The sequence below is a fragment of the Cheilinus undulatus genome, linkage group 7, assembly GCF_018320785.1.
Source record: "Cheilinus undulatus linkage group 7, ASM1832078v1, whole genome shotgun sequence".
Classification (NCBI taxonomy): domain Eukaryota; kingdom Metazoa; phylum Chordata; class Actinopteri; order Labriformes; family Labridae; genus Cheilinus; species Cheilinus undulatus.
The window spans coordinates 29780859-29797896 of NC_054871.1; the positions used below are offsets into that span (position 1 = coordinate 29780859).

The 17038-nt window shown below is 38.2% G+C and overlaps 1 protein-coding gene across 5 annotated transcripts in view; it reads right to left on the bottom strand.

Moving 5' to 3' along the window:
• shc2 (SHC (Src homology 2 domain containing) transforming protein 2) overlaps positions 1-17038 on the bottom strand; it is a 30329-nt gene that overhangs the window by 2356 nt on the left and 10935 nt on the right. For 3 of the 5 annotated variants that reach the window (XM_041792286.1, XM_041792290.1, XM_041792289.1), the window contains exons 3-13: positions 16553-16623; positions 9040-9100; positions 8707-8826; positions 8410-8463; positions 8164-8215; positions 7796-7922; positions 5498-5681; positions 3167-3260; positions 2489-2668; positions 2071-2399; positions 1772-1946 (exon numbers count right to left, since the gene is read on the bottom strand). In XM_041792286.1, coding sequence (XP_041648220.1) covers positions 1818-1946; positions 2071-2399; positions 2489-2668; positions 3167-3260; positions 5498-5681; positions 7796-7922; positions 8164-8215; positions 8410-8463; positions 8707-8826; positions 9040-9100; positions 16553-16623 — 1401 coding nt within the window. In that variant the 3' untranslated portion in view covers positions 1772-1817. The remainder of the gene's footprint in view (positions 1-1771; positions 1947-2070; positions 2400-2488; positions 2669-3166; positions 3261-5497; positions 5682-7795; positions 7923-8163; positions 8216-8409; positions 8464-8706; positions 8827-9039; positions 9101-16552; positions 16624-17038) is intronic. The other 2 variants (XM_041792288.1, XM_041792287.1) reach the window with 2 other exon arrangements.

Consider the following 17038-nt stretch of genomic DNA (forward strand, 5'->3'; position numbering starts at 1 on the left):
TCAAGTTAAAAAAGATGATTTTTTTTAAGTGTAATGCAGAGAGTAATGTGCAATATGGAGGTGTGCAAGTGAGCAAAATCATGCGGGCAGAGCAACCTAAGGGCAAGTTGCCATTTAGTAAATGGACTGCAATGTGGATAAATGAGTCCTGGTGACTTTTTTCTTCCTCCCAGGTGCCCTGAAACTCTGAAAAGGTCTGAGAAGGATTGTGTCATTACGTAAGGAGCCACATGAGGGGGTCCGTGTGCCACAAAGCATTTCTATCAGTGTACTGACTAGCTATTATTGTCTCTGATATCATAGTGTCTGCTGTTTGTTTGTAAATGAATGTGTGTTCTAGGTAGACTGCAAAACTGTCTTCAATTGGATTAAAAAAAGGTTGTCTAAATCTCAATCTCAATCTGAAAAGCTTAAAACTGATTCAATACAAGTTCTGTAAAATAGTCAATCATCTCAGAAGAAACTTGAAAAGTTTTAATTTTTCTTCAAAAAAATATTTTCTGTACCTTTTTGGCGGTGGAATCAACATAAACTTAAAAACGTAATTTATTATCAAGAGCGACACCCTGCAGTTGTTGATGAATTACATTAATTCATTTCATTTCATATCAGTTACAAAGAAATTAAGTTAGGCAGCAGTTCACTCCTTAGCAGCATAAAAGTGAATATAAGGGTGAAAGAAAATCTTTATACGAGTAATAATGAGGCTGGGGTAGTGAAGCATTGGTGATCTAAATGGGCTGTTTTTTTATTTTAAACATTTTAAAAATAACCAATTAAAGATATGAGGAATAAAAACAAATAACAACATACTTTCTGTAAAGACTAAATTCTTAATGCTCCTGTGAGGAAATTGGATGGATTTTGATGACCTTTATCAACACCGCTCTAAACTTTTATTTCTTTAATGTTTTTTGCCTACATGCTTTGTGGTGTTATTCAAACAATTTAGATTATAGAATTATTTATATAAATACCTATATTTTTGATAAAGGTGAATTACTTAGTCACAAAGTTGTATTTTTGAGTAAAAAAATGTAAATAATGAAGTATGTATTTTTAAAATGATGGTGATTAGATATATATATAATTAAGAGAGAATACATTCTTTAATTGGTATAAATGTGCTATTATGAATTTTGTAAGACTAAAATGATTAATAATTATGACAACGGATTTGTATATTAGGGAAGTACCTTGAGATTTAACCTTACAAGGAAGCTGGTTAGCTATAGACAATGAGTTATACAGAAGGGGTGGGATAAAACAAGTGAGCAATTCTTCCCACTCCTTTGCAAATATGTAAACCAAATTAGTTTTGATATTTTTTGTATTGCACTGTATTTTATTTTTTGTGAGTCTACTGCTATTATTTTTGTATGAACATTTTGCACTGTCTTGCATTCATATTTTGAATAAATTTCAAATTTTCATGTATAAATGTTGTCTCTGACAATAAAGCCGTCCTTACTGCCCTCTTATGATCAAACATTTCATCCATTGGGAATTTAAATTTTGGAAAGTGTTAACTAGATGTGTTTTTCATCCTGCTGTAAATAACTTTGCCCAACACTTATCCAATTTTAGCAATTACAGACATTTAAAATGGCTGAACAGAAATAGTCAGACGTGTTGCTGATGTTCTCTTTTGCATTTATAGGTCAGACAGGGAAAAAAAAAAGACAAAGACAAGGACATGTAACAACTATGTTTTTCTTCACCCACTAGCCCCCTAATATCTGAATTTTCAATCCCAAATATTTTAGGATACCTATAAATTCCCACTGAAAACACCATCCCATGCAGGCTCTCCTGGCTCACTGTTTCCTCCTGACCACCTGTTTGAGATGGAGCTCACTCTCTGCAGCTACAATAGGCAGCTCGTTCTGCAGGTGGTATGAGATGAGGTGGCTGATGCTCTCAAACAACATATCTTTGGTTCGGACCTGTATGGAGGGCAAAGGAAGATAGGAGGATGTAGAGAGCACAATCTATCCAGACACCCTGACATACGATTTTCAATGAAAAAAAGAGCAGCTCCTAATACATTTAACCTGCTGTCTAACTCACCACTCCCTCTGGGTCCACCAGCAGTAGGTGTTTAGGGAGGCCACAGTGCATGCCAGTCAGCACGTACTGTCCTGGGTTCGTGGTGCTCTCTCGGACCAGGAAGTCTCCATCCCGGACCAGGAGTCTTTCTGCGTCCCGCCTGTTCATGCGGCTGTGGTACCACGTCTCCCTGCGGAGCTGCTCCTCATTTGGGGCCACAGGGGCTCGACGGCGTGGAGGACTAGGCCACTGGTCCTCCATGACCCGCACACCTCCAGCTGTAGCAGAGACAGAGGACCCGACGGCTCCACCACAGGCCTCATGGAGCTTCAAAGCATCCTCAAAGGGTCCTGAAGAAAACAATGATGGTTTATAAATCCAAATGTGGACACTTGAGTGTTTTTAGAATCAAAAACCTGTGTCATCTGTATCAACTTACTCATATCAAAAAGGTCTCTTTTGGGGCTATCAGGGACCCTGGACCCTCTGTGTCCTTCTGGCCCTTGTGCCAGTGAATCCAGGTTCTCCAGACTCTGGGTGTTGACGTACTGATGCTCCTCATAATCTCTGCTACCTGATGGCTGTCCGTCTGCACACAGGTACCCATCTGATGTGAGACCTAAGATGAATTAGTGCTCTCCACTTATTTTTCACCTCTGAATTATTGTCTAAGCTTCCAGTTTTAACACTATGAACACTTATTCTTTAGCCCCCTCTAGAGGCTAAAATAAAAAATAAGTACTGACTATGGGATATCCACAGTATGTGTCTGTAAGATGAAAGTTGGTTGAAATAAGGCAGCTGAATAATTACAGTGCAGACCAAATAACACTGTTTGATTACCTCTCTCTCCTTGTTTTTCAGGTGTCTCTTTACATGCAAGGGTCTAACTAGAGGGAAATATCCACATAAAAATGTCAAATACTTTACAGTGTTAATATTGACAAATAAATGGGAATAATCATGTTTAACCTGCTCTGAATCTTATCCTTTATCTATAAGCTAAAAAGGATTATGACCATGGACAATGTTTTTTTTTCATCTAGTTTTGTCTTTTATATAACAGCAAGATTTTCCTCCAGGTGTTATACCTGTGTTTCACCACAGGGTGTCTCACCTGAGCCACTGGTTGTCTCTGTGTCCCAGTGAAGTTCATAACACAGCTGACCAGGAGGGTAAGAGGCCTGCTCCCTCCTAGCTGGTGAGCCCATCTGCAAACAAACACAGAGCAGGATATCACATTTATATCATCAGAAAATGAGTAGATCTAAACCTTTTGAGTTAAAAACCTCTGGGATGACAAAAAACAGGCAGAGAGAGAATTTTAAAAATGTAAGGACTCATTGCTTTGACAGCAACTTAGGGAAAATACAGAGACTCAAAATATCTTTGAAAAAAGACTAAGGATGTATAAAAGGCAATTTAGAGGTGGCCAGGTGCCAAAGTTGGATCAACTGCAGAGTAACAACCCACAAAACATGCAAAAGGAGATAAACAAATAGAGCCCTAAGAAATACAAGAAATTTTTGATGGAAATTATATTAGATAATGAGACAGAAAACAAAAAAAGATTTAGTGATGGGAACATGGAAAAAAGATTTTGCTGATATGTTTTCAGTAAACAATATTTCATTAAGATTTGATAATAAGTTCTTAAATGCAACTTGTGTTACAAAATTTGAGTTGCAAAATTGTATGAACTTCTCAAGAAGTACCTTAAATAACATTTTAAATTGTTCAAAATATGCTTTTATGGCATGTATGGTCAAAACCTTTGTTGCCAAAGCAGAATACACAAACAAAACAAAACAAATAATAATAATGACATGACTATTATAAAATTTATTATTATCTCTAATCTGGTGACATCCAGAAACAAAACGTGCAGCTAGGTGTATATGTTTAGGTTCTTCTGCAAGACACAGTCTCCTTATTTCTTCACGTGATCCGGCTGCTGTAACTTGGCTCAAAAAGTTCTTTCTTACAGCCTCATACAGTGGGCAGATGAGGAGAAAGTGGGTTTCATCTTCAGTTTTTACCAAATCACAATGTTTACAAATTCTTTGGTCTCTAGGTTTCCAGTTTTTATGACGACCTGTTTCAATTTCTAATTAATGGTCGCTGAGTCTGTACATTGTTAAAATTTTCCTTTGTCTGAGGTTTCTCACATGCACAAGATAATCAGCTAAAGACTACTCTCTTCTCAGTAGACAATAACATTCTAATTTATTGTAGGATTTTATTTCATTTTCCCAATATTTAATGTATTTAGATTTGTTTTCTTTGTCAATATTTTTAAATTATGTTTTGGAGAGATTTTGTAGCTCTTGGTTCTTTAGCTGATCATTTTCTTCAATATTTTTAAGGGAGTCAGTCTCTGGGCAGAGGCTGTTGCTCACAAAGGCCAGGTGATGGTATGATTCAGGATCAGTTTAATGGCTCTTTCAATAATGTGCAGAGAAAGAGGGAATTCCCTTGTAATTGTAATTGCGATTTACTGTAATGATTTAATAATTGTAAAATTGTAATATTACTCTAGAGAAGGCTAAATGGGCTGTAGATAAAGTTCAGCTGAATAAAGCAAATAACGCATTAAAATCTCCATTTCTTTTCGAGGTTCTTTTCTGTATTTTCATAGCAAGCTTTGAACATGGTATAATCCCATTGGCATGGTAAATCCATCATCAAACCTGTACCAAATTCTCCTCTGGCCATTGAGATCGGTCAGTTCAAAGACGTAGAAAGTGAATCCCCTTTTTGCTCACACCGTACCAAATATGATGACCTATGAGAAGTACTGCTTCGTGAAATGACTTGACAAAATCCTGAAATTCTGCAGTAGCTTGATGAGCAAAAACTGGAATGTCTGTTTAAATTTGATGTGTTTAAACTTGCTTTTGTCTCAAAAGCCTGGAAAGAAAGAAAAGATAGTTTATTTAACTAATTAAGTAATCGTTAGTTTGTCTCCATCCTCCTTTTCTACTCCATAATAATGGAAGAACTGCTATGCACTCTCATCCTGGTTTGTGTAGATTCTTAGTGTCATGTATCCCATCTGGGCATAAGAGTGTATGTATGACACAATAATAAAATCAAAACTTTAATTCCAAACTTATATTTGTACCTCTACACTAAATGAATAAATCCCTCATCTTCTGTCTCTGCATAACGCTGTTCTAATAAAGAGGTTTCTCCTACCAGATAGGAGGCAATCAACAAGGCAGGGCATTTTATCTAATTCTCGTAATTATGATGCATGCGTAGTAACAGAAAAGTAGTTAAATATTTATGTATCTATTGTTTATTTCTATGTGAATAATACAGAGAGAACAGGATATATTTTCTAAAGATTAGATATGCACTTCTTAAGAATAACAACGGTGATTGAATTACATGGCACGATTGCACCGCCTCTACACATCTTACAAAATAATGCCTGGATATTCACCTGTGCTGCTGTCTTGCTGGCCTGTGGCTGAATGTGGATGTGACCCAGCAGAGATCCACTAGGCCTGAGCCGGGAGTCCACCACTCCCCCAACAGGAGGCTCCTTCCCAGGGATGCTGTTGTAGTAATCATGTTCAGAAGAGTCCTCATCCTCCCCCCACATCGGCTCCTCTGTCCTCATAGACCTGATGAAGGACATATGATTACATTTGAAAAGACACTTTTAATAAAGGGTAAAGAGAATTACTGCAGCAATACTCTGACCTTTATGATCCAAACAATTATGCTGATATTTATTGATTTATTGTGACTTTTATACAGATTTTATTGGTGATGATTACAATGAAGAGGAGATCTGGGTTCTCAAATGAATGCAAGCTGATCAAATGACATTTCCACATCCGAAAGTGATCTATCTGACAGAGATTTATTTAGATCATCAGAGCTGCTGCTGCTGCCAGGAGGAAGCAAACCAAAATAGAAAAGATTAAACAGTCTGAAGTTCCTCCTGTCTTTGCTACAGCAGCATTGCAAAATGTAATTAGCATTGTCAAAATGATGGAATAGTTTTTAAGGGTATTCATTAAGTTTCCTAAGTCCACAGTAAATTCTTAGAATCATGACTTTTTCTAAACTGTTTTCCTTTAAAGTTAAGGCTAGATCCTTATAAAGATAAAACTTATTAATATCTTGGGCCTAATATAGCTGCAAAATAGTGCTGATGTTTACACAGTTTCTGCCTAGACGGTATGGTTAAACTGATGACATTCACAAAGAAAGAGCTTTTATTATTTTTTTCTTCCTTATTTGATTAAATCAATCATACCTTCTAAAAAATGTTGCATGATGCCTAGCAACAGGTCAACCCTGCTAAAAGCTGCCATCCTCCCTTTTCTAAAAGTTGCTCTGAAATCACTTTTAAGCTAGGACTAGCTAAGTCAGGAGATCTCTGAGAGGATTCTGAAAACATTTATGAACACAGGCACTGGTTTCTTCTTTGGGAATGTGACAGAGCTCTTACATGTAATGTCTGTCCTCTATTCCTGTCAAAGTATGTTCAACTGAGAGACATCAACAACCAGCATTTTCACTTTTTCAGGCAGTAGTTTTCCTAAATAATGTTCAATTTCTTCTTGTTTCAAGGGTAGACAAGTTTATAACTCTTGTGGTAATAAAAATGATTTGTTTGTACATTCTGTGAAAAATATAAGCTGTGTAGTTCATTTTTTAAAACTATGTTTCATTGATGTTGATGGCTGTGTTTACACTACAGGAAATGCTCAATTCTGATCTTTTCTCAGATCTGATTTTTTTGTTTGTTGTTTACCACACATTAAAGTGGCCTGAATCTGATCTAAAAATGTCAGATTTAATGTGACTTGCACTGCTCACACTGACAGAAAAAAAATCCAAAATGAGTCACATATGAGCAAAAAAATCAGTCAGGTCACTTATAACCTAAATAAACTTTTCAGATGCGGTTCTCAACCAGATACATATCTGATCTTTAAGAACTTGACTGCAGTGTAAACAGCCAAATAAAAAATCAGTTTTGAGAAAAGATTAGAATTGAGAATTAAGGCCTGCAGTGTGAATGTAGCCAAAGTGTCCTGAAACTGATATGGAAGGATCACACTACATTTAATTGTGCTGTTCACACTGTCAGAAAAAAAAATGATGATGAACCCTATGATGACTTTGTACTTTCATTCATTCATTATATTCCCCTCCTTTATATGGCAAAAATAGTCAATTTTGATTGTTTTTCAACTAATTTATCTCATAATTTTGGGATAATAATGCTGGTTTCTCCCATAATAGTTAATTTTTCATGATCTTTGGAAAACAACCAAAATCAATGTGTTGCCCAGATGTCATCATGGGAAATGGGAAAAAACATAAAATGCATGCATATCCTTCCAGGGCTTCTGTAACAATGTACTTATCAAATATGTTTGTTTTGTCCTCTCTTTGTTAATTTTTTTTGTTCCAGCTACAGTCCAAACTGCAACCTTTTCAATAAATAAAACTGTACTGTTGAAATGTTCTGAAATTTGGGTCACTATTTCTCATTAAGGATGTGTTGGTGGGTCGTGAGGCTGGATTATTTGAGAACCACTGCTTTAGGGAAATACTCAAACATTAATTTTTGCATGACAGTGTTTGTTGTTTTGTAAAGCTTTGCTTAGCAGCATATTTCTTTAAGTTTATCCCTTTCACAGACGCCACAAGTGTGCATGGCTAAAGATCTCTGAAGGCTTCCCATCTTTGAACAGAAGTCCTAATTTTGAAAGCTTACCTCTCCACGGATGTCATGGTTTTGGGCGGACTATGAAGGTACTGTTTGAACTGCAGCTCGAAGGCTTGTCCGATGGTGCTGATAACACTCTGTGCTAAACCGTCTGAGCACTCAAGGATGTGACAAGCTGAAGGGCACAGAGAAAGGGTGACAATTTTTACACCTGTTTTAGGATTTAAAAAAAATCATGCAGAACCTGTCTTAGAACAATCTACAACATGATTTTGCCATTAGGAATCTTTTTCTTTATGATATGGGTGACATCTTTATAAGACAGTCTGTAGTAAATGTACCTAGATATCAGAAATAACCTCATTACATAATTATTAAATCATTAGAAAGCCTAAGGGAAGCCTTTTTAGACATACCTCTCTGGTTAATGGGGTCTTTGGCCACATACGCAACATAATCGGGCGTGTCCTGCAACAAGACAGGGGGAAAAATTAAATTAGGGCTGATAAATGAGACAAGCTTTTATAACTAAATTAAAGCCCTCATTGATTATTGGGTCATGAGATTGGAAACCAGTTAAATGTAATCCAGTCAGCTATTTGCAGTCTGCCAAAATGTCTGTGCAGTCTGCCAGAATGTGAGCAGCATAAAGGAGCACACACCGTGTCTCCCCCTGAGGCAAAGGAGATAGACTGCATGGGATGATGTGCGATCACCTGGAAGAGACAAGAGGACAAATCTGAGGCAGAGATTTGACAATATTCTGCTCTAACACACTGTCTGTGATTCACACTGATACTGAGAACAACAAACATGCAAAAATTTATGTAGATTCAGAAATTGCATCCTAAGGGTACGTTCCAGTACTTGAATTCATTGGATGAACTCTGCTATATCAGTGATAAAATACATAAATCAATTCCTTGTACAGGTGAATTTATTGTAGTTTAACTTCGTACCTGTCGTGTGGTGGGGATTAGCAGGCCAAGGCCATCTATGGAAATGTTCACTGCAATACTCATGCCTGCAAATCGCAGGTTACTCTTTCCCATTATGGACTGTAGAGCTTTGTTCAGGGCCTACATGGTAAAGAAAATATAGTTAGACTCAAAACAGCATTTACAGTAAAGGAAAATATAAAGCTGTAGTCATTATATATTTCTGTTATTATGACAAAATGACATTCAATGTAGTTTATAGTATTTAAAACACCTTATGATTACTCTGTAATCCAGGATTTATAAATGATAATGTGATGCAATATGTGTTGAAAGATTACACTAGTTTTTAACCTTCTTCCTCCATGCCCCCTTCCCTCCTGGCACAGCATCACACAGTCTGTTGATGGCTTCCCTTGGGATTGATAAAAGGTCAAAAATTAGACTGTGCACACTGAAGCATTGCTCAAATGGCTAAAGGACACAATATCTCAGTGGAAAAAAAATCAGCTGATTCCTGTTGACTGTTTCATGACTGCAATGGACACTACACTTGTTTTATTTTTATCTTTTAGAGTGAACCTTTGTGGTCATCATAAGTAATCACTCCTCCTCTGCCTCTACTTTTACCTGTGGTGTGCTGCAAGGTTTGGTTGTAGCTCTTATTTTATTTTCTATTTATATGCTGCTCCTCAGTAACATTGCAAAGCAGATGGATACGCCCGTTTCCGTGTTTCTCACTGGAAAATCCATCTTGCAAAGCTCCCATCTGAACCGTTTGTGCCTGGTCAAAAAGTGACAGGACCAATCAATGTCAAGGGGCAGTGCTTTCTGGCGCAGCAGAGTTATGACGTAAGCAAGCAGCAACAAAAGGCCGGTGCATCTATGGTGGAAGAGATTAGCGTGGATGTTGCTAAATCATCAGTTTTATCAGAACTTGACGAAATTTCTTCGTTAAAAGAAAAACAAAGAACAGCAGTGAGTTGTTTTCTTTCCAAAACTGACAAAAGTTGTGTACTGACATGTCTATTGTCGCCATGACTCGCATTATGCAGTTCTATATGAAGTTTATTCCTCGGTAGCTGCGCACGCACACCTTGGTAGCGGCTACGACGTCACGTGTTTTGTTGCTCTGATTGGCCCGTAAAGATGTGACAGACAAAACGATCATCCAGTCACCCTCCAAGTGTTTGTTTCAAAGGCTCTGCCCTTTCCCAAATGCTGTCTATCAGAGGTTTTCCAGATGAATGTCTGAAACAAATCCATCTGGCATGTCAGGTTAGCTCGTTGGCCAAATCAGTCTGAATTACAAAGTCTCCTATGGCTGCTATGCAGACAACATGCAGAAATACCTGTCCCCTAAGACCTGAGGACCCTAGAGGTGTAGCTGCTGTCAGAAACTATGTAAGTGATATAAACTGTTGGATGGCTCAAAACTTTCTGCTGGTGAACAATTCAAAATATGAAATTATATTCTTCAATCCACAACATTCTATTTTCTTCAGTAGCAACCTTGCTCACTTTGTTTTGAATATTAAACCCTCTTCCTGAAACTTAGGTGTACTTGTCAATGCAAACTTTGAATTCGAGCCTCAAATTAAAACAGTTATCAAACCATGCTATTACCAGTTATGTAGCATGTCCAAAATAAAAGCAATAATTTCTCAGTCAGACCTGGAGGACTACTCCAATTCTCTTGATACCCACAGATCCCTCTCTCGCCTCCTATTTGTCCAAAATGTCCACATCACCCCAAGTTTATCTTCCCTACACCGGCTCCCTGTTACTTTTAGAATTGATTTTAAGAGTTTACTAATTGCTTTTGAAGCACATAAGGGCCTGGCTCAAGGCTATATGTCAGAATTATTAACCCCTATGAGCCAACCAGCAGCCCTAGATCCTTAGTCAGGGGCCTTGTGGTTGTTCTAAAGTTGAGGCTTAAAACAAAAGGTGACTGAGTGTTTTCCATCAGGGCTCCTCAACTTTGGATCAACTTGCCCATGGAGATAAGGCATGCAGAATCAGTGACATCTTTTCAATAACCTCTTAAAACTCTTTTTTATAGACTTGCTTCAATGTTATGTTGTCTTCTTATTCAGTTTTTATTTGTTTTTTAATCTTCCATCTTTCTGAATTTTTAAAAATAGTTGAATTCCTCTTGATATTTTACTTGCTTTTATTCGTTGTTATCCTCAATATATTTCACTGCCCTTTTGGCTGTATTTTTAATTGTTATCTACATCCCTATCCTAGTAGGCTTGTAGTATGCTTGTATTTCTTTAAATGCTTTTATTCTCTATACCTTTGATATTATATTTATTATTTTTACCACTTTTATATTTGATAACTTTTTTATCTTGAAAAAAAGGTCTAATAAAGCAAGTCAAGACAAAACCAAGACTAAACATTATTTTAAATTAGTATTTCAAAACTTTTAAAATCAATTCTTGTATAGATAACCCAGTGACAACAGTACAGAGCTTAACTGGGATTTAAGTGTGAATGATAAGTCAGAGCTGCAAAAGACAAGAACATGAACAGATGCTGTCTGTACGCTCCTCAGGCTGAGATCAGAAGTCACAGACCCATCACAGCTCAGAGGTGCAGAAAGGGTCGCTTCACAAGAACTTAACTGTGCATACAAATGATCTTAACTGAAGACTGTGATTATCTATCAAATTCATGTTTAACTTCACGTTTAAAGTGAAGGATTTTGGTTTTGTTTTGATTTGAGAGGCCCTGGCCTGTCTACAACATGGTATCTCCTTGCTGATCTTGTCCTTAGCATGTGTTAGTAAAGTTACATGACAAAAAAATACTTGTTTTCCCCTAACAGTCAAACATGTATTCATTGTGAATTCTTACTGAAGTAAACATAAAAAAGGTTGTTTTGGCAGTATGCTGCTAATTGCACCATGTTGCAACTACCCCCAAAGCAGCAGTTCCAAGTATCTAATTTTTTATATCAAAATTATTAAATATGATTGCTGATGTGTAGGCTTTTGTAGGTCATAAAAAAGGCATCAGTGTTAATTTTGGTCTTTTATGTAAAAACTCACAAGGAGCTTTAAGCACCCAGGATTAAACCCTCTAATTTGAGCCTAAATAAAGTATCTAAGGTATGTGCAGCTGCTTCTTTAGTGCAGCATTTATTTTTCTCTGTGCACTCTTCTCTGCAGATTTGTTACCACTCTGCAGTGAGGCTGCTATAACTCCTGGGAATGGCTGCCTAATGGGCCTTTTAAAGCTCCTGTCCCCTGTGTGTCTGCTGGAGAGTGAGACGTAATGTGGGTTTGAGGCTTGCGCTCTCACTGCCAGGGGACAGCGGGGACAGCAGTCAAGAAGCCAGCTGCCCCTATCAAGTGGCTCGTAAATATTTAAAAAGCAGCGTCCCGGGCCCCCATCTCGACTAAAGGTCTTCTCAGGGATTTTTGAAAAACATCACAATGACTCATGCTAATGCGAGGGAGGAGGAGGAGGAGGAGAGAGATGGGCTGTTGTTTTTGTTTTGTTTTTTTGTCCGCAGCCTTGGTATCTTCCCTGCTATAAAATGTCGAGCCTCATTAGCTTTCCTGCTGCTGTTTAACACCCTGACACAGAGAGTACTGTGAGAAGAATGCATCTTCTTATAATGTAGGAGCTGAAGGACATTTCTGAAAGTCAGGTGTTGTTTCCAAGGACTAAATTCACTTCTATACAAAGCAGGGCTCCACTGCTTTTCAGTTGCATCCAGCATTAATTTAGATCAGGTAAATACATTAAGATAAAGTAATGCATTCAGTAAAGTTTGTTAGATTCATTAAGACAATGGATCATTGATTTTTAGACCATGTGAGACAGATGGTCTGTCCTATGATCCCCCAGGGAGTGAGGGAAACAGGCAACATGTAGTCAGCATCACTGAAAAGTTTTGATTTTTTTTTTTTTTTAAAGCTGGCATTGACAAACCACACCACAGAGTCAAGAGCTGCTGAACTGCAAAACACCTACATAGCCATAAATGCAAAACAATAACATGGAATGTTTATGTTATTATTCACACAAGGCATGCACAGCAAATTCCAATTTCATCTCTGCTGCAATAAAAGCATGTTTAACAAATGCATTGCAAAAGAACGCCTTTATTGCAATGAATCTAAAGATACATACTTTCTCAGCAAGTTTTGGGAGATAGACCCTGACATACATTTGCTATGTTTTCACACCTGTTTTTTTAATGCTAGAAAAACCTGAGCTAGCTGCCAGCTGGCCTCTGACTATATGAAGTCAAGTTGGTGGGAAAAGGGAACTCCTATTTGGATTTTGGATTCATCTGAGATATTGCAAACACAGGTACTGTTCAAAACAGCATGTTGCTGGCGTCCACTCAAAACCTTGTATCACCATTTTTTATGAATTAATTTTATGAATTAATTTTATTTTCATAGATCAGTGCCTTTTCATCCACCAGTGGGTTTTAACAGATTTTTAAAGCAATAGAAACTGTCAAAAGATGCTGATAATGAACATTCGGTGTTAAATCAATTACAAATACAGTGTTTTTGTTATTATTTTGGAGGTAGGAGGTTTTGGTCCAATGCCAGCGTTGTGCAAAGTATTAAACAATGGACAACAATATATTAAAAAATTAAAAAAGTTTCCAAAGTCAGAGAAGTTCTTAATTTTCATAGTTATAATAGGATATGCCCTGCAACAGTGGCCACCATGACAGAGCTGCCACAAAAGACCGACACCTTTTAATGTTGCATGGAAATCAGGTCATTAACATCAGAGACTGCTACATAAGGAAGTGGGAACTTCAACCAGAAGCTGTCATCCTATTGCTGTATGTCATTCATTTTTGTTGGTGCTCACCAGTGATGGACCACATATGTTCTTAGCCATCAGCTATGTGTTCCATCAACCAAGTACCCCCTAGTAACTCGTAACTCAACTCCCCCAACCCTCAAGCCCTGAAACACTGTAAAGTGGTGCGCTGCCTACCTCCACAGTTTACTATTGCTTTTGAGTTGAGGCTTCTGTTCAATAAAACTTGCATTCCTTATTAAACAATACAGAATCACTTTTGTTTCATGGAAGAATTTCACATAATGGGGGGGGAAAGCTGTTAAAAGTTGCATTCCTGATCATTAATGAAAGTAGTCACAGAATGCTTGGCAAGTAGATTGCAGGAAGGATTGGGAAGGCCACTTTTAACAGTTTTTCTCCCTCGATATGTGTAATCCATCCATGAAACACAAACAGTGGTTTACTGTACTGTCATTACATCTCATAGAGTGTGGTATTTTACTAAACAGAGTCTTCATTTCTAAACTTAAGGAAGCAGTGGAGGGCAGAACTGATTACTATATCTCGACTAATCATCTTTTGTTGTTGTTTTGATTGAAAGCGCTAGAATGTACTTACTATGTGTTGCAACCAAAATATCTCCCATGACAAACTGACATATGCAGGTGAAGATTTTGCATACTAGATCCTGTAAATCACTATATTGGCAATCCCACCCTTGTTGTTAAGCAACACAAATATTTAATTTACAAAAAAAACTGAAAAAAAATCCCTCAGCTGAGCACAGCAGATCAAACATATGTAACCGTTTTAGGCAGAGACCCATTGCGTTAATGTTTGTTGTGTTTTCTCATGTGATTTCTTCCCTACTTTGTTAATCCAATGCAAACAGCACCAGAGGACCAGCTTTGATCAATAGAGCTGTCATTCATAGTTTTACTCCCCAGGCATAAACAATTACTTAAAAACTGTTCAGGTCAGGTATGGGAGCATATGCCGGCTCAACTCTTCACTATGTCAATCTCTGCCCTGTACTGCTCTGGCTTCCTGATGGTCATCATTCGGGCCTGTGCCAGACCCATTCCCCATCTCTCCAGGTATCATCCCAGCTCCCCCCTCCATGGCGCATGCTGCGTTTGCCCGGCCGCCCCTGATGTCTGGACCAGCCCACTTGGTCCTGGGCACCCAGTTTGTGGTGAGCTGGATTAAGCCCGGGAAAGTGCAGCATGTGCCTGTAAAAGTGCAGCTGTCATTCTTGTTTCAAGCAGCTGACCCTTCCATCTTTGCCCACCTGAGCATGTCGGCACTAAACACACAGTCTTGCCTATGATATCTACAAATGTGTCAAGGAGAAGTCGTCACAAAGGAGTCCCACTGATGCCTCTGGCCATCAGTTAACATCCAGGCCTCATAAGAGTACAGTAAGACCAGAAGAACCAAGAACCGAAATACAATGACTTTCGTCTGCAAGCTCAGAGACCAGCAACAGCACACCGTCTTGCTCAGTGAACCCATTGCCCCATGCCTGAATCCAATTCTGCGGTTGGTCTCAGCCTCACAGTCAGTGGATTGATGGATTACGTTGCCAAGGTAGGAGAACTGCTCTACAACTTCCACGCTTTCACCATTCACAGACACAGATTCAATGGCAGCATTCAAGGCATCCCCAAATGCCTGGATCTTTGTTTTGGCCCAGGAGGCACTCAGTCCCAACACTTCAGCAAGTTAAGACCTTCACAAAGACATCTACAGTTTCTGGATCACAGCATCATCAGCAAAGTCCAGAACAGTGATCTGGACATCGGCAAATGACGCTTAAAATCAAACCTAGTAAAATAGTCAGCAATGGGGCATAAATCAGCATGAAAAAAAGAAAAAAAGCAAGTTTGTGTAAAAAACAGACATCCATTTTGATTTCATCATCTGTAGTTTTAGTTCTGTATATTTATATTCAATATTTATATTCTATGAACTATACTACAGCCAGTCAGCGGCGGAAGCACCAAAATGTTTTGTCTTCACTTTTGGGGAGCTGTCATGTTGTCCATACAGTCAGTTGTTTATTATGCACTTCAGCACATCCTCATTTATAACACCTCATGTTGTCCTCGCAGTATTGAACAACGTGATCCCACAACATGGATTTTTCTGGCATCATATATCATCCTCCATAAAACTTGAAGCAGTCTGCTATGCTTGGTATGGTTCCTCCCTTTACTGATGTTTTGTTTTGCTGTTTTGTTTTGAAATACTCTCTCTCTCTCTCTCTCTCCCTCCTCCTGAACAAGTTAGGACCGCAGACATTATCCAGCAGGGCGCGTTCACAGGGTCCACTGCAGCTTTCCACACTCATTAGCAAACATCATCAATAATAGATCTCCATCTCTATCACTCCATCTCTGCTGCCTCCTCCCCCCTGCACTTAAGCCTTGGCTGCACGGTGGGCTCAGATTACAGCCAATCGATATAGTAGGAGAGAGAGGAGGGTGAGAAACAGAAAGGGAGCAGGAGAGCGCACGCATTTCTCCCATGAGACAGGGAGTCCTGCTTTTGTAACAATAACATCACATGTAGAGCACAACAACACACTGACACAGACATACAAAGACACTGCGGTATAGTCTTTATGTATGCTGAGAGCATTTGAAGCTGTGTTTTTTTTTTTTCTGAACTCGGACACACTATTTGCCACCATGTGCAGAACCTTGCGACTTTAGCTTTGTTTACTTTTCTTTTCACAGTTTTAAGCATTTCTATTGCATCTTGTTGAGGAGGTTTAAATCAAATTTGCTCCTAAAGAGAAAGAACAACTAGAGTCCAGGCATTGTCTGCATTGCTGTTTTGAACCAAAAGCATCATATCTTAATATATTTACTAAATGTTTTTGAAATCATAAAACTCTCCCTTTTTCCACGTTAATAACAACGTGAAATCTTACTGACAGCTCATCTAAACACAAGCTCAACATAAACACACTGCTAGCTGAAATCTGATGTCACATGCTATTTCAGTAATCCTATACATCTTGTATTAAATTCTGCTGACACACCATGTCAAATAGAGACATTCACCAGCTTACCTTGTCACCTGAGTGCGCGTGTTGAAGTCCAGTGAACGCATTGACTTCAGTACTTCTATGCAGCCCATGTACTGCAAAAAGAAATAAAACAGAGAACGTAAAATTCAGTGTATAAACCCATTATTTAGGATGATACAGAATCCCTAACAGACATGAATCCATACATTTAATTTCTTAAATTTTGGTTTAAATCTCAAGATTTGGATTTAATTTTCCTGTTATCTCAGAAATGTAACAAGGGATTTTTTTGTTTCAGTTAGTGATAATGGATTAAAAAATCATTATAGAAAATGATTAAGGTCACTAGCTTTACAAAGATATTAACTTAAAGTTAACTTTCAACAGAATGTTTATGTATCAGCAAGGGATGCAGTTGGTCAAGCTATGAGATCGCACACACCATGTGCAAAGGCTAAAGTCCTCAAAGTGATCAGGCTTGATACAACTGAAAATTGAGAGGGGTCTGGCTGCAGACGTGGCTCTCAG